At 36.5% G+C, this 23833-nt stretch overlaps 7 protein-coding genes across 7 annotated transcripts; 2 read left to right on the forward strand and 5 right to left on the reverse strand.

The window, feature by feature from the left end:
* Window positions 1-149: 149 nt before the first annotated feature.
* Window positions 150-3418, reverse strand: FDP41_004837 (uncharacterized protein; the record flags this gene model as incomplete). Its single annotated transcript, XM_044708295.1, has 5 exons — window positions 150-712; window positions 775-1642; window positions 1707-2569; window positions 2617-2668; window positions 2768-3418. The coding sequence occupies 5 exons, from the start codon at window positions 3416-3418 to the stop codon at window positions 150-152; spliced, it is 2997 nt and encodes a 998-aa protein (XP_044560875.1).
* Window positions 3419-3988: 570 nt separating this feature from the next.
* FDP41_004838 (uncharacterized protein) lies at window positions 3989-12339 on the reverse strand (the record flags this gene model as incomplete). Its single annotated transcript, XM_044708296.1, has 3 exons — window positions 3989-10825; window positions 10992-12010; window positions 12336-12339. The coding sequence occupies 3 exons, from the start codon at window positions 12337-12339 to the stop codon at window positions 3989-3991; spliced, it is 7860 nt and encodes a 2619-aa protein (XP_044560876.1).
* A 327-nt stretch (window positions 12340-12666) lies between these two features.
* On the reverse strand, window positions 12667-14202 carry FDP41_004839 (uncharacterized protein; the record flags this gene model as incomplete). The annotated part of the gene is made up of 3 exons (XM_044708297.1): window positions 12667-13611; window positions 13772-14094; window positions 14175-14202. 3 exons carry the CDS (start codon window positions 14200-14202, stop codon window positions 12667-12669), a joined length of 1296 nt encoding a protein of 431 aa, XP_044560877.1.
* A 140-nt stretch (window positions 14203-14342) lies between these two features.
* FDP41_004840 (uncharacterized protein) lies at window positions 14343-15209 on the reverse strand (the record flags this gene model as incomplete). The annotated part of the gene is made up of 1 exon (XM_044708299.1): window positions 14343-15209. One exon carries the CDS (start codon window positions 15207-15209, stop codon window positions 14343-14345), a length of 867 nt encoding a protein of 288 aa, XP_044560878.1.
* A 481-nt stretch (window positions 15210-15690) lies between these two features.
* FDP41_004841 (uncharacterized protein) lies at window positions 15691-17566 on the forward strand (the record flags this gene model as incomplete). Its single annotated transcript, XM_044708300.1, has 5 exons — window positions 15691-16235; window positions 16343-16423; window positions 16487-16911; window positions 16970-17251; window positions 17301-17566. 5 exons carry the CDS (start codon window positions 15691-15693, stop codon window positions 17564-17566), a joined length of 1599 nt encoding a protein of 532 aa, XP_044560879.1.
* Window positions 17567-17607: 41 nt separating this feature from the next.
* Window positions 17608-19677, reverse strand: FDP41_004842 (uncharacterized protein; the record flags this gene model as incomplete). Its single annotated transcript, XM_044708301.1, has 7 exons — window positions 17608-17682; window positions 17761-17889; window positions 17963-18627; window positions 18719-18875; window positions 19042-19175; window positions 19330-19354; window positions 19438-19677. 7 exons carry the CDS (start codon window positions 19675-19677, stop codon window positions 17608-17610), a joined length of 1425 nt encoding a protein of 474 aa, XP_044560880.1.
* Window positions 19678-19901: 224 nt separating this feature from the next.
* FDP41_004843 (uncharacterized protein) lies at window positions 19902-23811 on the forward strand (the record flags this gene model as incomplete). Its single annotated transcript, XM_044708302.1, has 5 exons — window positions 19902-20280; window positions 20565-20702; window positions 20877-21431; window positions 21576-23125; window positions 23227-23811. 5 exons carry the CDS (start codon window positions 19902-19904, stop codon window positions 23809-23811), a joined length of 3207 nt encoding a protein of 1068 aa, XP_044560881.1.
* Between the last annotated feature and the right edge of the window lie 22 nt (window positions 23812-23833).

Here is a 23833-nt window from a genome sequence, read left to right on the forward strand (position 1 = left end):
TGGTATGGCCCTTTAGGGTCAAATTATCGTTCGGAGAGTCCAGAAATCGATATATTTCTTTGTTTCCACTTTGTTATTTTTGTTCTGCTGTAAAACTATTAAGACTGGTGATGGTCCTAACCACATCCAATCTTTTACGCGTTCATACTTCAGATCATCATTAAATTATTCAACTTTTCAATGTTTGTTAATGCAACAGTTGATGATTCTGTCTTCTTTGTGATTTCTCGTTGAATGAGTGAAATATCAGCAATCACACGTGACTTGATAGGTTCTGTTTTGAAAATATTGGGTGTTGATGATGTGTTCACCTTCTGAATGGCTTCACAAATCTTATCAATGAGCAAATCGTAAACTCGTGTTGAATATTTCTGTAATTCCATTATATTAGAAGAAAGAAAGGAGCTCGAACTGAGAGTTCTATGAACACTATTGGTTTGCTTAATCATGGTAATGAATGGTGTTTGAGTTTTTTGGTCTAACTTGTCATTCCAATTAAAGCTTGTAATGCCTTCACATTGAGCTTTCAGAGCCTCTATTAAAATTGAAATAATTTTCTCGAATATTGAGATTCGATGTTCTAACAAATCATTCACGAAATCGCTGAATTTGATCAGTTGTTTTTTTTGACCTTCTTGGAGTGCATCCTCAATTTTGGATTGAATGTAAGGAATTAGAATGATTAAAAAGTGAATACAATCTGATGCAAGAACTGAATTGAGAGTTAGAAGAAGATCCAAAGTCGAATTCTACAATCAATTCGATGAAACTTACTCAAATGTTTTGGAGTAATGGTGGTAATGGAATTATTAATTTCTCGTGCTTTTGCCATGAGCACCAATTCTCTCAACTCTAAATTATACACTTGCATGAGTTTGAGAATTCTTCCATGCAAATCCACTGCGCTGATGAAGACATACTCCTTGGAAAGTAATGTGCAATATTTGGCTATGAATTTGAGAAGACACAAGCTGCTTGTTGAAAGTTTAAATTTGATTCCGTTTGCTAGAATGTATGAGGTCTTATCTTCTGCATGAGTTTGAGCAAGACTTGGAGATGAATCGGATCGAAGCATTGAAGATACTGGAGAGGAAATTTTGGGAGGAGTGGTGGTTTGTGAGGATGTTGAGAAAGTATCGAAAGTGGTTGTACCCAAAAGTTGGATGGCAGCTTTTTGATACTTTTCTGGAATGCTTGGCACAGGTTCCCAATTGTCACGAGCCAAACGTTTTTTCAATCGTTGTACATAAATGTTGTGGAATTGGTCGAGATAAATCTGACCATGAGATTGGAATTTTCCTTTTAAAATGGATGATTTCTGATTGCACAACTTGTCACAACTTTCAATAAAGCTGTTTCCAATGGTCATGTACCGAGAAAGTATGGCATTTGAAAATTTGATGATAGTATTATCTACAGCACTGCATATTGTTACACAATATTGTTGAATGTTCTCATTCATGAACAGTAAAATTTTTTGAGTTTCTCGATTTAAATTTTTCAGCTTGACGCTATTCACTACAATTTTGTCTGTATTTACATCACTCTTTTCATTGGTCTCTTTACAGAATTTATCTACAGCGCGTGAGATATTTGAAATCCTCTCCAGTTTTTCCAAACATTTCTTTGTTAACGATTCAAACTGAAATGATTTCAGAGAGTGAATGACCGAATCTAATAAACCTCGTGTAACAACTAGAACTTACCATATCACAAAATTGTTGAGGTTCAAGTTTTGATAAAGTTAATTTAACATCTTCTGATGCATCTGTTTTGAGTGGAGATAATACTTTCTCATAGACTTCCGAAAGGATTGTACCAACATGCTTTTTTGTAAACAACATTACTGAAGTGGACAAATCTCTATGTAACACGGCAGTAAGAAGAGAAGATAAATTCCAAGTCCATTCCAATGACTCACTGTCATGCATAACTTCAGTGATAAGGTCTGCAAACTCTTGCTTAATTGTTTCATCAATAACCTGAAGTTCAATATTAATTGCTTTAGGAATGTGCTTGAGACATGAGATGTTGGAAAGTTCAATATTTTTCTGAAATGTGTGTTCAATGGTTGATAAAATTTCCAACGCAGATAATAAATCTCCTCTCTGTGACACTAATAATTTAACAGCCTCCATACTGTCATGAATAGATTCAATAATTTTCATATATTCTAAAGTTTTTTTCAAATTTTGTTTTTTTCGAACTAAATTTGCTACCTCTAAGGGCCGCAAAACGGCACCTTGTTCATATTTTGAAATTTTTTTCCGAAGTTCTTGCACAAGAGGAAGTGATTGGAGCAGTGTTTCATACAAGTCATCATACTTGATCATCGAGTCAAATATTTCACATGATCGATCATTGACTTGTTTTTGAACTTGATTTTCAACTTGGTCCAGATAATAACTCAATTTTTCTTGCAATAATAATGATGCTGATTCGTTTTCTGTATTAAAAATCTTATTGAAATACTCTGCTTTTGACAGATCAAAATTTCCATCAAAAAAGTAAGCAGGAATACCTTCTCGTTTAGTCATGGATTCTAGCAAACTTGCATTGGAAGAAAATTCTTTAAAAATATGTAAATTAATATGATTTGAGTAATGTGGTATTTACCTTTTAGAGACCGATATGAAAGCTGTTTTTTTAAATCTTCTCTGTTGGGAAACTGTTACAAAATTATTTTCAAAGTGAACAGATATTGGTTCGAACATTCAGTTAATTATTATAATAATATTATCAAATGGAAATGTTATATTTCACAAACCTTTTCTAACATTTCAAAATAACTCTTAAAGTCTGACAACGAAATTTCGTTTCCGATCGTGGATGGCGTTTGACTGATTGATATTCTACTCTTCTTTGTTTGACTTGTTGGATGAAATTTCCTGTCAACTTGAATTGAGTCATAATTCTTTTCATTGAGGGCATCAATAAATGCATAGTCCTCTGTAGAAATCCCACGAATAATTTCATCTCCAGTTTCATCAACATTGTTTTTTAAAGAACTTGATGCCGTACTGTTATGAGAAGATGATGAAAACCATGATGAAATCATTGACAAGGAAAGAAGTGGTGATGAGTTGGAAGCAACATCCTTTGGATCGTTCAACACGGATGAAAAATCCATATTGTTATAGGATGTAAATGAAGAGTAATACTTTTTGATACGCTCTCGTGGTGTTAGAAATCGATCTTCATCATCACCATTTAGATAGTGAAGACTACTTGATGATGACAATGGTGATGAATGATCGGTACTGGTCCTCCCTATGCCGCTGTTGTTGCTGATACTACTCGGAGAGTTTGCATTTTCAATTCTCTCAATTTTCTGTACATTTACAATTTCAATGGAAAGATCTTCCTCCGAAAGGTCATTCTGGCTTTCTTCCTTCTGAGCGCTTGTTGGTTTGCTCATTTTTTTGTAATGATTTTCCCGACAAAAGAATTGACGTCATTTTGACTTGATAGAAAACGACTTTTTGACATCCTTGTTTTCTGGCATGGAAATGACATGTCCTTGCTCCATCAAAAGAGTAATTTTGACTCGATAGTGGACGAAAGAATCACTATGGACCTTTTGACAACAAAGTTGACATCTTTACTGTCACATTGTCAATGTCGTTTGATAAATTGAGCTCTTACTGTCATTTATTCTCAACAGAAATTAAGCTCATTAAAACACACGGATTTGTTGTTGTTGACATCAATTTCTTCTTCTATTAGATCTGTTTATAAATAATTACCAAACATGACAGCTCTGGTTTCGAGGCCCTTATCATCGATGCTACCACGTGACCAAGTGTTCTTCCCATCGCTATCTCTTCAATAGAGATTTGCAAGTCGTTCTTTTTATCTTTATTAAATACTTCTTCCATGAAGGAACTCTCTCTAAATGCAATGTGGCCAATGAACAACATCTCCAACACCAACCATTGAAACTCCAAAGATCTTTAAGACTTGAATTTATTTTGCTTGATACACTCGATTAAAGCTCATAGGCATAAGCAAACAATTCTGCATCACGCTTAGCCTTGGTTTGTCTAAATTCAGGCAACTTTCTAAATTCCTCACGAGTCATCTTGAACACTTGGAAGAACTCAGCATTACTCAAATATTGTTCTCTCTTATTGACGTCGACTCCAGCAGGATACTTCTTTTGTTTGTTATTCTTTAACTCTGCATATGAATACACTACAGGAGGTTCAGCATTTAGATCTTCCTCAGCAGCAAAGCCTGCACCATGTCCAGCATTGACACTTCCCATCAAACTTTGTAATTTAGCTTCAATAAGGCCTCCCTTATTATGTTTCATGGTGTCAAAGAGTTTCAATTCCTCCTCTTCTTCCTTGGTGAGTTTTCGTTGTGGAATGACCATCTTGTATTGTTTGGTTGGAGGTTGAATTGGCTTTGAAGACTTGGTGGTATCACCCTTCTTGATATACGAACCCATGAGATGAGTAATGTCTTTGGTTCTCTTAGATTCATCACCCCAACGTAGTTTTTCAGAGAATTTACCAATGTAGGTCGCATTAGGAATCTCGAATTTGAAATTTTTGATTTTTCCTAACTTTTCTTCGAGTTTCTTCTTTTCCATACGAATTTGTCGTGCCGTAGCATTAGGATTTTGATGAAGCCAATCCTTCGCTGTCTCTGCAAACAATTCAACATCTCTCTTCTCTTCATCAGTCAAATCACGTTGAACTTGTTTGTTCTTCTTCAAGACTTCAAGAATCTTCTCAGCATAATTTCTAAAGTTTTCAGCAGCTTCCTTGTCACCCAATACATTATTCACGACATCCTCAAGCTTCTTCTTTCGTAATTTGAGATCGGAGAGAGAGGCATTAGGATTCTTTGCAAGCCAATCCAATGTTTCTTGAACGGCATCATTGATCATCTTCTTCTCTTCGGCTGTGAGTAATTGATCCAATTCCTTATCGTTCTTCAAACGATCTCTAATGGCATGAGCAAAGTTTGATAAATCCTTCTTTGTTTGAGCCTTCTCCATAATGCTTGAAATCTTTCCATCGAGAGCACGTTGTTGAGCCTCAACAGCACTCGTTGGAGCCGTCTTATTCTTACCCAACCAATCGAGAGTCTTTTGAGTTTCAGCCTCAACAACCTTCTTCTCTTCGGGAGTGAGACAATCCTTCAACTCACCGTTCGTCTTGTCTCGAATCTTATTCACGTGCTCTTCCAATTGTTTGTGCTTCTCTGCACGTTGCATGGCTGGTTCAATCTTGCTCTTTCCTTCACGCATCTTTTCTTTCAAATCGAGAAGAGAGGCCTCATCACCATGACGTTGGATCCAATCCAATACTTCTTGTGCAGTTTGATCAATGAGTTTCTTCTCCTCGGGAGTGAGTCGTGAGGAGATGACTGAATCGTTTTGAATCTTATCGCGCACACCTGCAGCATATTTTTCTAAGGCTCTTCGTTGTTTGGCTTTCTCGACAATGGGGGTGGTCTTATTCTTAAAGTCTTGAATCTTGTTCTTGATTTGATCGGCAGTGGTTGAGGTATTGGCTCCGACTGTGTCCAAATAATCAATGGCATCTTGAGTGTGTTTCTCGAGTTCCTTCTTTTCCGAATCGGAGAACTTTAAACCAGAGACTTGTGGATCCTGGTTCAACTTGTCTCGGAGTTTCTTGGCTTGTTCCTTGAGAGCGTTTCGGTTGTTAGCCTTATTCAAAATTGGATCGACCTTCTCTTTGAATTGACGTTCCTTGTCCTTGGTTTCGTTTTCCGAGGCATGAGCACCATTCTTTTCGAGCCAATCCGAGAAATCTTTGGTGGCGTCGGAGACAATCTTACGTTCCTCTGGAGCCAATGCATCTCTCAGAGTGGAATCATTCTCCAATCGATTCTTAATATCATTGGCAAGTTCTTCAGCCTTTCTTGCCTTATCACCCTTCTTGAGGATTGGAGCAACCTTGGATTCGAGCGCATGTCGTTTTTGATCGATTTGTTCTTTTGTGGCATTAGGATTGGTTTCTAAAAAGTCAACAGCTTCATCAATGAAATTCTCAATCTTCTTCTTGTCTTGTTCAGAGAGTTTTCCACCGAGATCATCTTCATCATAGAGTTGAGTACGGAGCTCATTGGTATAATTCTTCAATTTGTTTCTTGCTTCTGTCTTTTCTAAAATTGGTAAAACAGTTTCATCAAACTTCTTACGACGATCCAACAATTGTTCAGCTGTGGCATTTGGATTTTTGGCCAAAAAGTCCAAGGCCTCTTTCACTTCATTTTCGAGAGTCTTCTTTTCCTTATCTGATAGAGCAGAAGTCAAATCCACGTCATCCTCCAAACGACGTTTCAATTTGTTAGCAATGGTTTCTAATTCTCCTCGTTCTTTGGCTCTTTGAAGGAGAGGTTCAATTTGATTCATGACGTCCTTCTTCTTTTGTTCGACAGCATCTGGGGAGGCAGAAGCTCCGTCTTTGGTTAACCAATCGAGTGCCTGGTTCACTGCATTTTCAATTTGTTTCTTATCGGCCTCACTCAATTGATTGGCTGCTAAATCCTTTTCATCTCGAAGTTGATCACGAAAGCCTGTCAAATAATCCTTGAGATCGGATCGAGATTTGGCTGCCTTCAAAATGCTATCCGTGTCTTGTTTGATAACTCTTCCTTGTTCCTTCAAATCAGAGACAGTGAGATTTGGATCTGAATTCACGAGATCCAACACATGTTTCATGGCAGCATCAATCTTGTTCTTTTCGTCTTCAGTGAGGAAATTACCCAACTTCTCAGAACGTGCCTTCTCATCCTTTGCAGATTTGGATGTTCGTGTGGGTCCATTCAACAAATCTTCCAATTCATCAGCAGCATCCTTTTCAACTGTTGAGGGAAGATTCTTAGTTTCATCTTCATCTTCAACGAGACCAGTGTCCATGTCAAATACTTGATCACGAATGCCCTTCACCAAATCAATAAGATTTTCTCTTTCGTTGATCTTGTCCAAGATTGGGTTCACAACCTTATTAAGTTCCTTCTCTTTGTCTTTGATTTGTTTGGCAGTAGCATTTGGATTCTTGTCCAAGAAGGACATAACTTCATAGCACTTGTCAACAAGTTCAGCTCTTTCAACAGCACTCAATTTTCCTCCAAGACCACCTTCACCATAATTGGATACGTCACTAATCAAACCACCAGCCTTTCTATAGAGACCACCTCTTGCTTTTGCTTTTTCAAGCAATTCCTTAGTCTTGTCATCAAGTTTCTTCTTTGCTTGGGTAACATCATTTCCAGAGCAACCTGGATTCTTTTCTAAAAAGTTCAAAGCTTCAATGGTAGCATCTCTGAGTTGTTGTTTTTCTTTTTCATTCAAATGCTTGCACAAATCATCGTTAGGATCTACAAGTCGATCTCTAATACTATTGGCGAATTGATCTAATTGAGCTCTTTTTTCACAAGTCTTCATGGTTGGTTCAACTTGTGAATTAAATTCATTAAGCTTATCTTCAAGTTGTTTAGTGGCACTTGGATTCTCATCCAAGAATTTGTTCATTTCATTCAATTTAGAAACCAAATATTGTCTCTCTTCAGGTGTGGATTTAGTACAAACAGCACTTTCTGGATCGTCCAATTTTCTTTGAAGATCATTGAGTTTTCTTTCTAATTCCTTCTTCTTATGAATACGATCAGTGACAGAGGACACAGCATCATCAAATTTCTTTCGTTGTTGCTCCACTTGATCTTTGGTGGCATCTGGATTCTTTGCCAAAAAGTCATCAATCAAATCCTTCTTTGCCTTCTTGACAGCTTCCTTATCCTTTGAAGTTGTTTGAGGATCTTCACTAACTTCCTTCAAAATTTCACCAGCATGATCAGAGATCTTGCTTCTAGCAAATGCATTTTCAATGAGAGGTTTCACAGTGTCGTTGAATTGATCCTTTGCCTTCTTGGATTCAGCTACGGAAGGCTTGTTCTTGAGAGTTTTCTCAACATCTTGAACAGCCTTCTCAATGGCTTTCTTTTCCTTATCTGAGAGGAATTTACTCAATTGTGGATCGTCACGTACTTTATCACGCACATTGTTGACATGGTTCTCCAGTGCTGCTTGTTCTCGGACTCTTTCCAAAATTGGTAAAACCTTTTCGTTGGCCTTATCACGTTGCTTCTCAATGTCTTTAGAAGTAGCTTCAGGATTCTTGGCCAAAAAGTTCTTCAATTCATCATGAGCCTCCTGGAGAGCCTTCTTCTCTTCTGGTTTCAACTTGTCCACAAATTGAGAATCCTCCAATCGATCCTTAATTCTTTGAGCATAATCTGAGAGTGCCTTTCGTTGCTCAGCATTGCTCAACACAGGTTGCACCTTCTCCTCGAATTTCTTTCTTCTCTCTTCAATCTGTTGAGGAGTGGCCTTCTTATTGTTTCGAATCCAATCTTCCATGTCTTGAGTCTCATTCTCGATGAGTTTTCTTTCCTTTGGTGAGAGGAATGGAGAAAGTTCATGATCCGATGAGAGCACATCTCTCACTCGACGAGCTTGATCCTTGAGTTCCTTTCGTTTGTTCGCCTTCTCCAAGAGTGGAGCCATCTTCTCTTTGAGATCCTTCTTCTTTTGAGAAATGTCATCGGCATTGAATTTGGAAGGATCCTTCTCGACCTTCTTCAAAAAGTCTTCCGAGTCTTTCAATTCCTTCTGGAGAGTCTTCTTGTCCATATCATCCAATAAATCACCCAAGTCATCCTTATCATCAATTCTCTTTCGTGTACGATTGATGTACTCATCCAACGTGTTGTGTGCATCCACGCGGGAAACAACAGGTTCCAATTTTTGTTTCAAACGTTGTCGTTGTTTCTCGAGAGTGTCCAAGTCGGCATTGGGATGATTCTTGATCCACTTATCAAAGTCATCCAAGGCTTGTTCCATACCTCTTCTCTCTTCAGGACTGATACGTTTCTTCAAGTCTTGATCATTTTGTACACGATCTCTCATTCCAGAAGCATAGTCTAAGAGTTCCTTCTTGGCACGAGCCTTCTTCAAGATGGGTTCGATTCGTTTCTTGGTTTCTTGCAACTTGTCTTCATAGTCTTGAGCAGTGGCATGAGGATGCTCCAACAAGTAGTCCTCAACTTCACGAATGGCATCGTGTAAATTTCTCTTATCTTCATCACCCAATAACAAGTCATAGTCCAAACCTTCATCTTCTTCGCCTGAGGCTTTCTTTCTCAAATCATGAGCATAATTCTCCAAATCGTTGCGTGTTTTGGCTCTTGCAAGAATGGGTTTAATCTTGGACAAGAGTTCACGTTCCTTCGCTTCAATTTCTTCTTGGGTGGCATCTGGATGGTCGCGAAGCCATTGTTCCATCTCGGCCAATGCTTGCTCGAGTTCACGTCTCTCCTCAGGAGTCAAATTATTCAATAATTCGGAATCATTCATTACACGATCACGAATGTTTTGAGTCATGTCGGATAAGACCTTTTTTGCTTTGGCTATTTCAATGAGAGGTTTCACATTGGCATCCAACTCCTTACGGACATCATCGAGTTGTTCCTTGGTGGCATTTGGATGTTGTTCCAAAAAGTTTTTCGCTCTCTCAATTTCACTTTCAATGAATTTGAGATCATCCTCAGTGAGTTGATCACGAACACCATTTGAATTGAAAGGATCAATTAAATTGGTGAATTGATCAATTTGACCTTGGAAATTGTCCCTTGCTTCTTCTTTGGTTTTCGAAGGTGTGAAACCATCCTCATAAATTTCATCCCAATCCATGTCTTCATCTTTGACATTCTTTCTCTTATGTTTGGCATCGAATGCCTCTTTGGCTTGATTTTTTGTTTTTTCAGCCTCAGCCAACAATCGTTGACGTTCCTCTTCTTCAGCCTTTCGTTTCATTTCTTCCTCGAATTTGCGTTTTCTTTCTTCTTCTTCTTTTTGCTTTTTCTTTTGCTCTTCTTCTTTACGTCTGAGCTCTTCTTCTTCCTTCTTCTTTCGAGCACGTTCTCGTTCTTCAGCCTCCTTTCTTCTGAGCTCTCTTTCTTCAGCTTCCTTCTGTTCACGTTCAATTTCAGCTTGTCTTCTTCGATTTTTAATGTCAATACGAGCAGCTCCTACAATGATTTTGCCTGGAGTCATTCCAGTTTCCTCTCCATATTCAATACCAGCTCCAGTTGTTGTTCTTTGTTCACCATTTCGATTCAATTGAGGTTGATTATTCAATGGTTGATCCAACAATGGTTGATCATCCAAGTGTTCATATTCCTTATTTGGATTGAATTGTTCTTCAATAAATTCAACGACATGAAACATTTCTGACTCCTCCTGTTCATCATCTCCTCCATTCACCAGACGATTGGCCGCTTCAATGGCTTCCTTACTGATGGCTCGATCTTTTTTGGATTTTGGCGCCACTTTTCCACCACCAATAATGGTCAGTATGGGTTTCAAACCACCCAAACTTCGAATGACAGCCTTACAACTCTCATCATTACTCAAATTCCACAAACAACCAGCTGCATTCATAGAAATGGTTTCATTGGGGTGATACAATAATTCAATGAGTGGTGCAATACCATCCAATTTACGAATGGCTACTCGATTTTCAATGTTATGAGTTAAATTGAGAAGAGCAGCAGTGACTTTCTCGAGCAAATCATCATCGTATTCCAAACGAAGAAGTTCAACCAAGTCTCCAAGAGCACCACATTCACGAATTTCATCCTTATTCTTGTCATTGTAAGCCAACACTGCAAAACCAATGATACCATAAAGTACACACTTTTTGTGTTGATCGTCTTGAATGGTGGTTGGATCGAGTTTTCCTTCAATGATGGCTTTCAAAGGAGGAAATCCATTATTTTCACGGAACTATGGGATCCCATCAATTATATCATTCATAGATGTATATTCATCATCATCATCACATGACCATGTACAACAACAATCCATGCATTTTCATATTCACCATCATCATCACATGACCACACACATATATATATTCATCATAGACATATTCACACACACACACACTTACCTGACCAGCCATGGAATCATTCGTACTTGAGGTCAACACAGCTCCCAAAACCTTTTCCAAAGCATCCCATTGACTTTCTGAATGGAAAGCATCCAAAAGTGGAATCAAAGCAGCCATGGTATCCAATTCGGAAAGAACTTTCTTATTCTCATCGTTATGAGCCAAATTCCAAATAGCAGCTGCAGCATTCTGAGCAATGGTTGCATCAGAATTTGTCAAAAACTTGACAATCATTTCAAAACATCCATCCATTTCACGAAGAGTCTCAGCAACCATATCATTGGAACTCAAAATAGACAGACACATGACACAATTTCCAACAGTTTCAGCATCTTCATTATTCTCTTCATGATGCTTTAACAAATCCACTAATTTTTCTAAACATCCTTCACGAGCCAATGCTTCACGTGTTTCATCAGAAGTGACACTCAAATTCCAAATACAACCACTTGTTCTTGAACGTGTCTCTTCATCCTTTGATTCCAATGCATTGATAATATAAGGTAATGCTCCTTCACTCACCAATTGACGAGTAAATTCCTGATCGAAACACAAGGAAGCGACCGATCCAACTGAATTTCTCAACACTTCATCACTTGGAGCTTGTTTCAAACAATGTGCAAGAATTGGAGCTCCATTGGCTTCACGAACCATTTCTCTCGTTTCATCATCCGAGGATAAATTCAAAAGAGCACCAGTGGCATACTCTAAACAAGTGCTATCTTTGAATTGATTTTCAATGAGTTTGAGAATTAATTCAATACCTCCAAAATCACGAATTTCTTCACGACACTTGTCATCATTGGCCATATTCAATAAAGCACCACAAGCTTGACGTGGAATTCGTGGATCAGCAGTTTCATCTAAACAACCCACTAAAATACCAATTCCTCCCATTTCTCTAATTTCTTCTCGAATATCGTCATCACTGGCAAGAGAGAAGAGAGCTCCAATGGCAGCAAGTCGACCCGAGACATTTCCACTTTTGACTTTGGAAAGTGTTCCTTTGACGTCTCCAGCTGATGATGATCGAGGATGGTGATGATGATTATGTACATATGCATGGTGATGATGGTGATGATGATTTATGACACATCATTCATCGGTAAATTTTGATGATGGTGATTCATGGTCGAGAGGGTGGTGTGAAAAATTTTTTGATAAATTGTTGTTATTACAACAACAACAACACAGAGGATTGTTGAAGAGAGTTTTGTAATATTGTTGTTAGTTCATGTTATTATTATTATTAATTGGAAGAGTATTCATGTTGTTGTTGTTATTGAAAATAGATTGGTGTGTGATTGTTGTTGAAATCAACATAAAATTTCATCATCAACTTACACATGTCGAAATTTTTTTTTGATTAGTGATGGAAGAGATGATGAGCTTGATGATTGTTGATGGCAAGATGCTTCGATTTGGGATGATTGGTGTTGGTATGGAAATGAATAACAGAATCCGTTGGCTCATTCTCTAGAAGAGAGTCAAGTTGCTTTAAATTTGAGGCAATGAATTTCATAATCATTATTTTAATATGAAGGTTTACACCATCTTCATGCTACATCGTTAGAGAGAGCATTCATTCCACCGAATAATTTCACATGAGACAATTTCTTTTCTCCATTCACATGCTGAATACACCTTTCATGTGTGTTCATGATGATGATGAGAATTAATAATCTTCAAATTCAAGTCTCTTTTTCCATGTGATTAACATTTTCAACTCTTTAAATTGTGAAACAAGACTTGTCAATTCTTCATCTTTGGTATTGTGTGGCAATGAATATTCAAAACAAACCAAATTTTGAAAAGCTTTCTTTTGTAATGAGCATTTCAATACTTTTTTCACATTCTCGACTCGATTCGGATGACCTCCATATGGAAAGGCCAAATGTGACATTGAGAAAATTTTCAACTCCTTCATTCCAATCTTGATAAGAATTTCTAACAATTCATCATTGAGATCCATACATGTTACAACAAAATACCTCAAATTGTTTCCAATACTCTTCAATACAGTTTCTACGCCATTTAAATTTTGTCCAAATGATGAAAGTGTTAATCCTTGTAAATTCTTAAATTTTGCAAGTGCAATAAGAGATTCAAAGGATGGTCCAAGCTCTAAAATACCATCCAAATTGAGAAAAACCAAGTTGAGTTGAAACATTTCATTAGTAAATATAAAATCACAAAGTTTAGCATCATTATAGGATGTGGTTTGAGGTCGTCCTAAATTAATGCCTTTCAATGTTTTTTCATGAGTCTTCAAATATGAAATAAATTCAGGTCCAAAATACTGAGCTCGACGATGTACAAAAATCTCTAAATTAGGAAATTCTAAGGAATTTTTCAAGGTTTGGTTCATACCATCGTATGTGAAACTATATATTCCTCCTAAAACTAATCTTTTCAATTTTGTACATTTCTTGGAGATGAGTTTAAGAGTTTCAGCATTCAAACGTGGTGTGTAGGAAAGATCTAAACTTGTCAACGTTTCAGATTGATGGACAATAGCACTCAAACTTGTATTTGTTAACAGTCTGCAACCATACAAGCTTAAACTTTCGATATTCGTGGCTAATGATATGACACGTAAAATAATATTATCAGTGACTACCTGAAAAGTAATAATCAGCAGAATTCATAGAATGAATTCGCATGTAATGGTCGAATAATATAAAAGAGATGAATTCACATTCGTTGTTGAACATATGAATCCCAACATTTCACAAATCCATGTGAATGAAATAATCATTCACACACAATGATTGACCTACCCTTGCAGCACTTGTACTTTCTTTACAAATATCAATTTCTTTCAAATGCTTCCAACACAACGCATTAAATTTCTTACAAACAACGGACACGTTGAAAGTTTCGCGAAAGGACAAAAATTCAAAGATATAACGAATCGCATCCAGTGGTAAATTTGCCCAAATATTTTGTTCGATAGGACCAAATAAATCTTCGGAGCAGGTTAATTCAATGTTGGAGGTCTGTAGAGAGAGAGAAGAGTAGATTTTGGGGTCTACGACTAGTTGATTGTTTTTCAGTGGTGGATCCATGGAAGTGTTCATTCGCTCCATGTCATTGTCAGCATCTATTGAGAATTTCAATGAAGAGACATTAATGTTGTACGTCATAAAGATAATTCTCGAATGAATTTCATTTGAGACAAACCTTCCGTGAAACTTGGTGACTGGCCCATGACGGACGAGAGAATCAGAATTTTTATTATTCAAATTCTTTTTACAACAGCAACAATAGGAACGATAATGTCTGTATTGATCTTGTTGTCAACAGCAACAACAAGCAACTTATTTACAAATGCAAGAACAAAGGATGACATTAAAGATTCAATTGTCTTCTCACTTGTTCACACTTTTGTTGCCATTCTAGTGGTTCATCTACTCCATGAACAAAGACAGGAGACTTCTTTTCCAACAATGAAACTCCCCATGATGTAATTCTGAAATAACATTCTCCTTTCAAAACTGGATAACCCTTCTTCAATCGATCAGCAAGAACATAACTATCAATCATGATCAGCATGACATAAATTAACGCGAATGGAATGAATGCCAAACCAACAAAGATCCATGCTGTGGCAGCAATAATGATACCAATGACAAAGTTTACACCAAAGTAAATGGCACCCTTGGATTGTTGACCCATCACGAGGTGACCCAATCCAGGCATCAAAAAGCTACAAATCAAAATAAGAATAGGCTCTACTCCTTGAACATTGACATAGGATTCCTGAGTAATTGGAATTTGGGTGGTATTACTGATGGTTGTTGGAATAGTCGCATTTGTTGTTGGATAGGCATAATTGTTTTGATTTGGCATATTGGCGTGTTGTGGCTGAGAGACTTGAGGAAGTGGAGGCAATCTGGTTGGTTGTTGTTGTTGGCCCATCACCAAATGAGGATAGTAGACCTGGGGGTAATAGAGTTGTTGTTGACCAACACCTTGTTGTTGTTGATCTGAAGCACCAGGAGGAGGTTGAACAACATAAAAGTATTGCACAGGCTGTCCTGTTTGTTGAGGAGGTAATTGATAGGTAACGCTGCCAGTGGTGGTGGTGGTCGCCGTTGGTTGAGGCTGTTGGTGTGCTTGCTGCTGTTGTTGTTCAATAGCATTGGTGGTTGGAACATATTCTTCCTCTTCCTCCAAATGTTGATATTCGTCCTTGTTATTATTATTATTGGCCATGATGATGACAGTGAAGGTATTCTTGATCGGAGTGGAGTCTGGTAATTGTTTTGTTTTGGATGAAAGAAGAAATGTATTATTGTTGTAGGTGGTGGTTGTTATTTGATTCGTACGTGGAAGCAAACTTCTTGTAGAAATTTTATTTTGGAAGAAGAATTGGAATCCTTGAAGAAACTGAAAGTGGACTTCAAATTGAACAACAAGAAAAACTCGTCAAGAGATCTTTCGGAGCTGCAAAATGTTTGACCGCGCTTTCGAATCTTTTTTCATTCTCCACATTGAATGTGTCGACTTTGATGCAAAATCATTCCTCTGAAAGAAGAATGAAGCAGTTTATCTTTGTTAAAATTGAACAAATAGAAGAAGTAAATAGGAACGTGCGAAAAGAGAGAAGAAATCTGTCCTAAAATTCTGAGAGAGACAAGAATCAGATGACGCTTTTGATGAATGTGTTCGAGAACCCAAAACCAGAATTAAAAAAATGTTGAACAAGACTAGTCGTCCTTCCGAGCATTCCACCACCAAGATCAATCTTTCGGATGAGGTGGTAAATTTGTTCGGAAAGGATTTACATGCCTATGCTGCAGAGTCTGGGGTTATGGAACAACAACAGAATACTAGTTATTCCAAGTGCCATGAATCTCCATCATCATTGAAAGAGTTTCAAGAACAAATCATAGATATCGGAACAAAATGGAGAAATGGTTGTGTCAATAATGAAGAGTTTCAGAACAAATTAAGAGATGGAGGAATACTCATGTATTGCTTGCTCATTCTCAAGTCATATTTTGAGCACGATGAGGAATGGGAGGAGTACGCTTCTAGGAAGACGGTTTTAATTTTGCTTCAAGTTTTAGCAAATGCAATGACAGCAAACAAACCTATTCAAATTTACTTGTATGAAATTTGTGATCATGTATTTGTTAGGGAAATTTTACCGAAAGCTCTTACAAAAGGAAAGAATATGACTAATATTGCCTGTATGAGCATATACAATAGCATTGCAAAGGGAAATTTACAAATTGAGTATGTATGAAATTATTTTATCAATTCTAGAAGTAGAATTAATGATGATGAAATATTATGAAAATCTGTTTGATGAAAAATATTATTCTATGACGTGAATTATTTAGAGGAGAAATTTTCACCAACAAACAACTCATGATAGATTTATTAGATTACTTATACGAAACAAAGCAAACAAAAGAATGGATGTAAGTTCGAAACTGAGCTAACATTTTGAAAAACAAGAGAAAACATTTTACACTCCACAAAAGCTTTTTAATTTATAAGAAATATTTTTTAAGCAAGGCCTATATGACAGAAATAGATGAACCCTTTTTCTTTGAGGAAGAGGACCATTTTTTGCATTTAATTGACACTGTCAACGAGAATAACACATTATTGAATCTATTGGAAATAATGGATCAATTTTGTTCAGAAGAAACTCAAGCTGCCGAGCCTGCACGGGCCAGCGAAACCTACAAACACTTACTCATGTTTTGCGTAAAATTGATTGGTCATTTTGAGAACAAATTTCATCCATCTACAGAAAACACATTACATATGTTTACTTTCACTCAATTTGAATGCCTTTTTGTGTGCCTGGAATGTTTGGCAAGTTTAAGCGGACTCATTAATCTCTCTAAGGAAAAATCTCAATACGTTGACTTGAGAAAAGAATGCACAAGATGGTGCTTAAGTAAGTGTTTTCATGTAATTTTGTCATCAACTCATTTCACATATGATTCGAAATACAGCCCTCTTGAGTTTGTCATGTGTGAACAAGGAAATCAAACAAGAGGAAAATTTTGTCTTTACAGAAATTTTTAATCAGACAGGTTTACTCGTGATGACAAGGGAAAATGATGACCGAAATGTCGATAGTGATGAAGATCAAATGTTCATGGGATATAAAACACTTCTAGTGAGATCACTCGCCAATCTGACCTATGCAACCCGAGAAATACAGGATTATATTCGAGAGGAACAAGGAATTCCATTGGTACTTAGCTGTTGTGCATTTCAGGATCCTAATCCATGTAAGTTTATAATTGTTGAAACTTTTCTTGACGATGAATGTAAATTCAGTCTTACGGGAATGGGGAGTTTTTTGTGTCAGGAATTTGTGTGAGAATAATGAAGAAAATGTGAAATTCATTTCAGGTGTTAAACTTGAGAGTCTCGATGAATCGACAGAGGAGTTATTGGCCAAGCAAGGGTTTAAGGCAACGATTGAGAATGGCAAGATCAAATTACAGAAAATTATTGTACCTCAAGAGAGTTCTTCTCAGGAAAGTGAATCCAATACGTCTTCCTGCCCTTCAAACAGTGCAACCAAAGAAAATAATCAATAACAACAAGACTTAAAGTTTAATCATATGGATGTACAACAAGTTTAGAGTGACGACAAGCTACATGTCAAAAAGGCATTGAATAGCTTCAAGGCCACTTCAGGCTGATAAGTAGGCACCTGTTGAAGTGAAATTAATACGAGTACACAAAATAGTTACGACTTGATTCGAATATAAAAAACAAAACTGAAACATACCATATGTCCAGCATTCTTGACTGTCGCGAAGAAAATGTTTTTTTCTGTGTTATATCCCTTAATATATCCAACGACTTGATTGTCCAAGAAATAAGGATGGTAAGGAATGGAGATGGAAAATCCAAATTTCTATTGTACCATTTGAAAAACACACATAATCAATCGTCATGTTACTACTCTATTGGGTGTAAAAAAAACTTACCATAACAGCAAGCTCAGTCGATGGATAAGGACAACAACTGTCCACATCTCCCGAATAAATTAAAGTCAATAAAGAAGGATTCAATTGATAAATTTCTTGGTAAACTGGTATCATAGAATCTACAATATCATTATATTGAAGATAAGGCGAACAGACATCCCATTCTTTTGTGTTCTCACTAGCTCCAATGGCATGAATAGCTAATTGAACATCTCTTCGATTAAAGTAATTGGTAGTTGTGGTCACATTAATACAAGGAATATAAGTTTGAGAATCCATCACTCGTCGTGGTACTTTCTTCTTGAGTTGTGAAGAGTAAACCATTTGATGTGTGAAACAAGCTCCTCCAATGGATGGTTTTCCCAAGCATTTGGCATAGATATTATATGGATTAATTGGTCCAATATTATTTCTCATGGTGTTGATAATATCTTGACATTTCTGAGAGGGAGTCAGAAAATTTGGACATTCTTTTTGATATTGTAAAAATTCTTCACTTCCAACTAATGCATGATTATACATGAATGGAAAATAGCCATTGGCATCTAAATTTCCATCCATGGTTGGATTACCAACACTGAGGCCCTTGAGTGCGATCTTTTTTGATGGTTGATTAGCATTGTATTTCAATATTTCTCTAACTAAAAGTGGAACATAATTACCACCTGTTTGGGATGAAGTCATTGTTCATTGTATATGTAAATATGCACAATAACGTTGTCATCTATGCACTAAATGTGAACACTAAAAACATACCATAACTCTCACCACTCACAAAGAATGCATTTTTAGAATATTCAGGAAAAAGTTCAAATAAAAAGGTCACAATAAAACTCAAATTATCTCTTGCACTTTCCTTGTCACCTGAAGGATAACTTGTGGAATTGACAGGATTTGCAGTACTGTATCCAACCTGAACAGTTGGATTAGGTTCAAGGGAAAATATTGTCGTGATGTGTCAATCCCGCAATACAGATCAAAGACAGTCATGTCAAAAATCATGAAAGATTCATCGTACGTTTCATTGTCACCATTTCATCATAAGAGATTACAATTAATGAAACTCCAACTGTACGTACTCCATATGGTTGTTCCAAATAAATAATATTTGCTTGTTGATTCCATGAATATGGATTCTCAATGAGCATATTTCCAGCTTGGTTGAGTTGATAGGGACCATGCTCAGTCATGTATGCCAACAATCCAGAACATCCTGTTCATATTGAGAAGATTGCAATTTTCATTAAATTTCAATGTTCATCAACCCAGTGGCAATCAATGGTTGCCATCGTTCAATACCATTTTTCACGATATTAAAAATCAATCCTTTCATTCTCGTGGATTTCTTCTAGAAAACAATTACTCACCTGGTCCTCCAGTCATCCATAACACCTATTTCAAATATAAATTTATCAAAAATCATGTATGAATCATTGAATATCATATAATAGTTCTCAATGATAATAATGACTTACCACCGGAGATCGGAGAGGATCTTTCTTTGCAGTTACAAACCAATAAAACAATTTCTTTTGTGGTTGTGTAGAGCTCGGAATGTCCACAAATCCAGTATATTGCTTTTCAGAAAATTTTCCTTGCAAGAGCGGGAGAGAAGTAAGTTCGGATCGGGATGAAGCATATACAACACTATTTGATGAGAGGATGAAGGCATTCAACACCATCATCATGAACATGATTGGTAATAATTGTTTCATTTTTTTTAATTTTTATAGTAATTTTCATGAATGGGGTTGTAAAATAGAGATTCCATGTTGTAAACATGTAATATTTAATATTAATAAATTCATTATCAAAATGTACTCGTATATATTGGTGTAAATATTCTTTTTTATGAAAAGTGTTAACACGTTAGACAACTTTTTGACAGTTGACAATTCCAACAGTTTTCAAAAAAAAAATTCAAACTCCTACTGTCATCATGAGCTCCTCCTCCATCTCCTCTCGTCTCCAACAAATTCTCGATCTACAAAAAAAGGGAGACATTGCCAGTGGTCATTCCATTCTCGTTCAAATGACTCGAGAAGCTCGTTCCATTGATTTTCAAAAAGAATTATTCGATCCTGCTTCCGAAGCTCTCGATGATTTATGTTTAATGCTCTCCAATAAGGAAATGAATTTTAAATTTATTGTGGTGAATATTTTAGCCACTGTGGCAAGTTTGAATCCAAAATTGTGTCAGGAAATTGTGAAGAGATCGGATACGGTGGATGAAATGATTTCAATGGCTCGTGAACACAAGAATATGATTCAACCTGTGAGAGATGTCACTGCCTTTTTGAGAAATGCTGCATTGATTGGTAAGTGTGTTTGATGATGAGGTTTTTGTTGTGTTTGTGTGTGCGAATAGAGAGAGAGTCTCTGTCTTTGAATCAATGATGATGGTGTTCATTCAATTTGAATGATGATGATGATGATGAACCAATGATGATGAACCACCAATGATGATGTTTTATGATGATGACGAACCAATGATGATGGTGTTTTATAAATTGAAAATGAATCATCAATGTCCTTTTTAATGTCAAATTGAATGGTGTGTTGATGGTGAACATGTTTGAATAATAATAATTGTCATGTACAGCGGACAACAAATCAACTCTCACTCGATTCAAGTGTCACGAAATGGCTGCGACTCTACTCGCTCATTATTTAAAGAATGTAAAACAAGCTGAATTTGCATTGGATAATTGTTGTGCCATTTTGGCATTACTTGTGAAAAGTGAGTGTTTTGTGAGTTTTTTTGGAAATCACATCTAACATGGTTTTCATCATCATGGTTTGCATCATCATCATCATATCTCCCTTGTTGTCCATCATGATGATCTTGATCACCTTTACAATAATAATTCCGAAATCAATGATGATCATCATATAATCACCTTGGATTCATTAGATGATGCAGAATTAGCATTTATGGTTGGAACTACTCTCAATGTCATTTCATTGTTAAAAACCATCTTGTCGGATGTCACTCTTCAACAAGAAGCTAAAGAAAAAACCAATCAAAGCGCTCAACGTCTCTTGAAATCCATTCTGCAATTGTATCAATATTTATGTCACTTTTCAAATGCAAACCACAAAACAATGGTAGAAACAGGATCTCATCTTGTTTTATCAAATTTATTTGGATTATATCAATCTTGTTTTGAAGAAGCGTCACAAGCTGCCTCTAAAGTTTTACACATTATTGGACAAACACATTTAATTTCAAATGAAGAAGAAAGTCAATCATTGAATGAAGAATCAATGAGTGGAGTTGTGAATGACTTGAAATCTGGAATTCCTTCCAAACAAAAGAAGGCATGTGAATTGTTATGGGAAGCAACAGAAGACGATGAAAATATTCCTCCATTTGTGAATTCTGAAATTCCTGACTTGTTGATTGGATTGTTGGAGAGTGAATATTTGCAAATTTTAGAACCATCGACTGGAGCACTCTCAAATTTGGGTAAGTGTTTTTTTGGGGAGTGTGTGACGACAAGTTTGTGAAATCATCATGTCCTTTCGATTGTGTTTAATGGATGAATTGTTGTTGTTACACAAAATGTCCTTTTCAACTTTTCAACTCTCACATGTCAACGACTCTTAACAGTTCGTGATCCTGCTGTACTGGTCAAGATGGCATCCAAGAAAATCCTTTCCATTCTCTCTGCATTTATCAAACAAGAAACAAGCTCAAAATTAGTTCTCAATGCAGTTGCCATTTGTGTTTATATTGGTAACTCGAGAACACTTTTAGAAAGATTGAGTGAAATTAACTTTGCTTCCATTTGTGCTCAAGCATTTGACAGATACTTCCAAATGATAGAAATCAAAGAAGTGTCACCAGTCGAAATTCAAATATTGATGGCTCTTTTGAAATTATTTTCCAACTTTGCTAGAACTAAAATGTCAGCTATTGAATTGAAAGATACTGGAATTGTTGATACCATGTTACGTGTCATTATGAAAGAACCTACTCGTCAAAATTTTGAAATTAGAAAAAGTTCATGTGAAACTCTCTATAACTTGTACAATGTCGATGAAATTAGAGATTACATTGATAGTATTGAAGGTGCTATGGGATACATGACAGACATGATTGGAATGATTGATTTATCCAATTGTGACAGAATTCTCAGTATGAAAAATAATGGAGCTACTGAAGATGAAATTAGACAAGCTCTTGATGATGATAATGCTTCATTTAAACCCATTGATAGCAATGCCTTCAAATTGGCAAGCTTTGATGATGATGATGATGATGAAGACGAGGAAGACGAAGAAGAGGACGAAGAAGAAGAAGAGAATAATGAAATGACTGAACTCAGACCTTCTAATGATGAAGAATTATTGGCCTCTGAATTGGAACCTGCAGATGAAGAAGAATTGCAACCTACAGAATTAGAACCAGCCGATGAAGAAGAATTACAACCTACAGAATTAGAACCTGCAGCACTTGACGATGAGAGTGAACCTGAAGAACTCGAAGCATCTGTTCTCGATGAAGAATTAGAATTACAACAAGAAATGGAACGCCGAATGCGTGAAGAAGAGGAAGAAGCCAAACGTAAAGAAGAAGAAGAACGTATCAAGAATGAAGAAAAAGAGAGACGTAAAGAACAGAGACGTTTACAACGTAAAGAAAAGAGAATTAAGGAAATGAAAGAAAAACAAAAAGAAGAAGAAGAAGAAGAAAAGAAGAAGGAAAAAAGATTAGCCAAAAGAAAAGCCATTTCTCGTGAATTACTTTCCACAGAGGAATCCTATGTGAAAGCTTTGGATACTTGTCGAAAGATTTATATGGAAAGAATTATTACGTCACCAAAAACAATTCTTCCAAAAGAAAAATTTGACATCATTTTCAAAGATATTGATTTGATTTATAAGGTCAATTATGCATTTTTAACAAAACTTAAGGCCTTATTCCAAAATGAAGAGGAATTGTGGGAAAATGTGGAATACAAGATTGGTGAATTGGTACTTTCGTATGCACCAAGTTTTAAGACCTATTGCTCCTTTGTGAATAATTATGACAGAGCTGAGGCAATGATGTTTGCTTGTATTAAGCAGTATAAGCCATTTGCTGACTTTTTGGATCAAATTTCAAATGAATTGTTGGATCAAGGTTTTCGTCAGACCGACTTGGGATCTTTCTTGATTGTAAGTTTTTTTTCACAAGCGCTCATGTTTGTATGACTCATTGTGAATTTCATGTGACCATGGTCATGTTAATTATAATGTCACACCCTCATGACATTTAGCAACCTGTCCAACGTTTGCCTCGTTACAACCTTCTTCTCACAGATCTCATGAAAAACAGTGACAGTACAGAATCTACAGGTTATAAAATTCTCAAGAGAGCTCTTAATGAAGTTCAATCCATTACAGGATTTGTCAACGAAGCTAAAAGAGGTGTTGAGTTTGAGGCCATGGCATCAAAATTATTGGAAAAGTTGCAACTTACTCTTCCAGAAAACTCAGGAAGAAAATGGATCCACACTGAGAAGAAACTTCGTGGTTATCTCTACGAGAAGAGAAAAGAATCAACCACAAAGAATAAGGCGCCTTATTTTGTTGCCCTTCATATTTTGAGCGATTATGCAATTGTTAAGAGAAAGAAAGGACCAATGTCTAATAAGGTCCACGTATTCAATTTGAAATACACCAGAATCAGAAGAAAGGCAGCAGATATGGATAAAGATGGTTTGTCAATGACTTTGGAAGATGAACAACAATCTAAACAAACACCACCTGCTATGGAATTGGAAGTGAAATTCCCAAGCAAGGAAATGAGAGAAGAAATTTTGACCAAATTGACCAACATTCATCTCGACTTGAATGCTTAATTGGAATGTCCTTGCTCAAAGT

Source organism: Naegleria fowleri (genome assembly GCF_008403515.1).
Source record: "Naegleria fowleri strain ATCC 30894 chromosome Unknown tig41, whole genome shotgun sequence".
NCBI lineage: Eukaryota > Heterolobosea > Eutetramitea > Acrasida > Naegleriidae > Naegleria > Naegleria fowleri.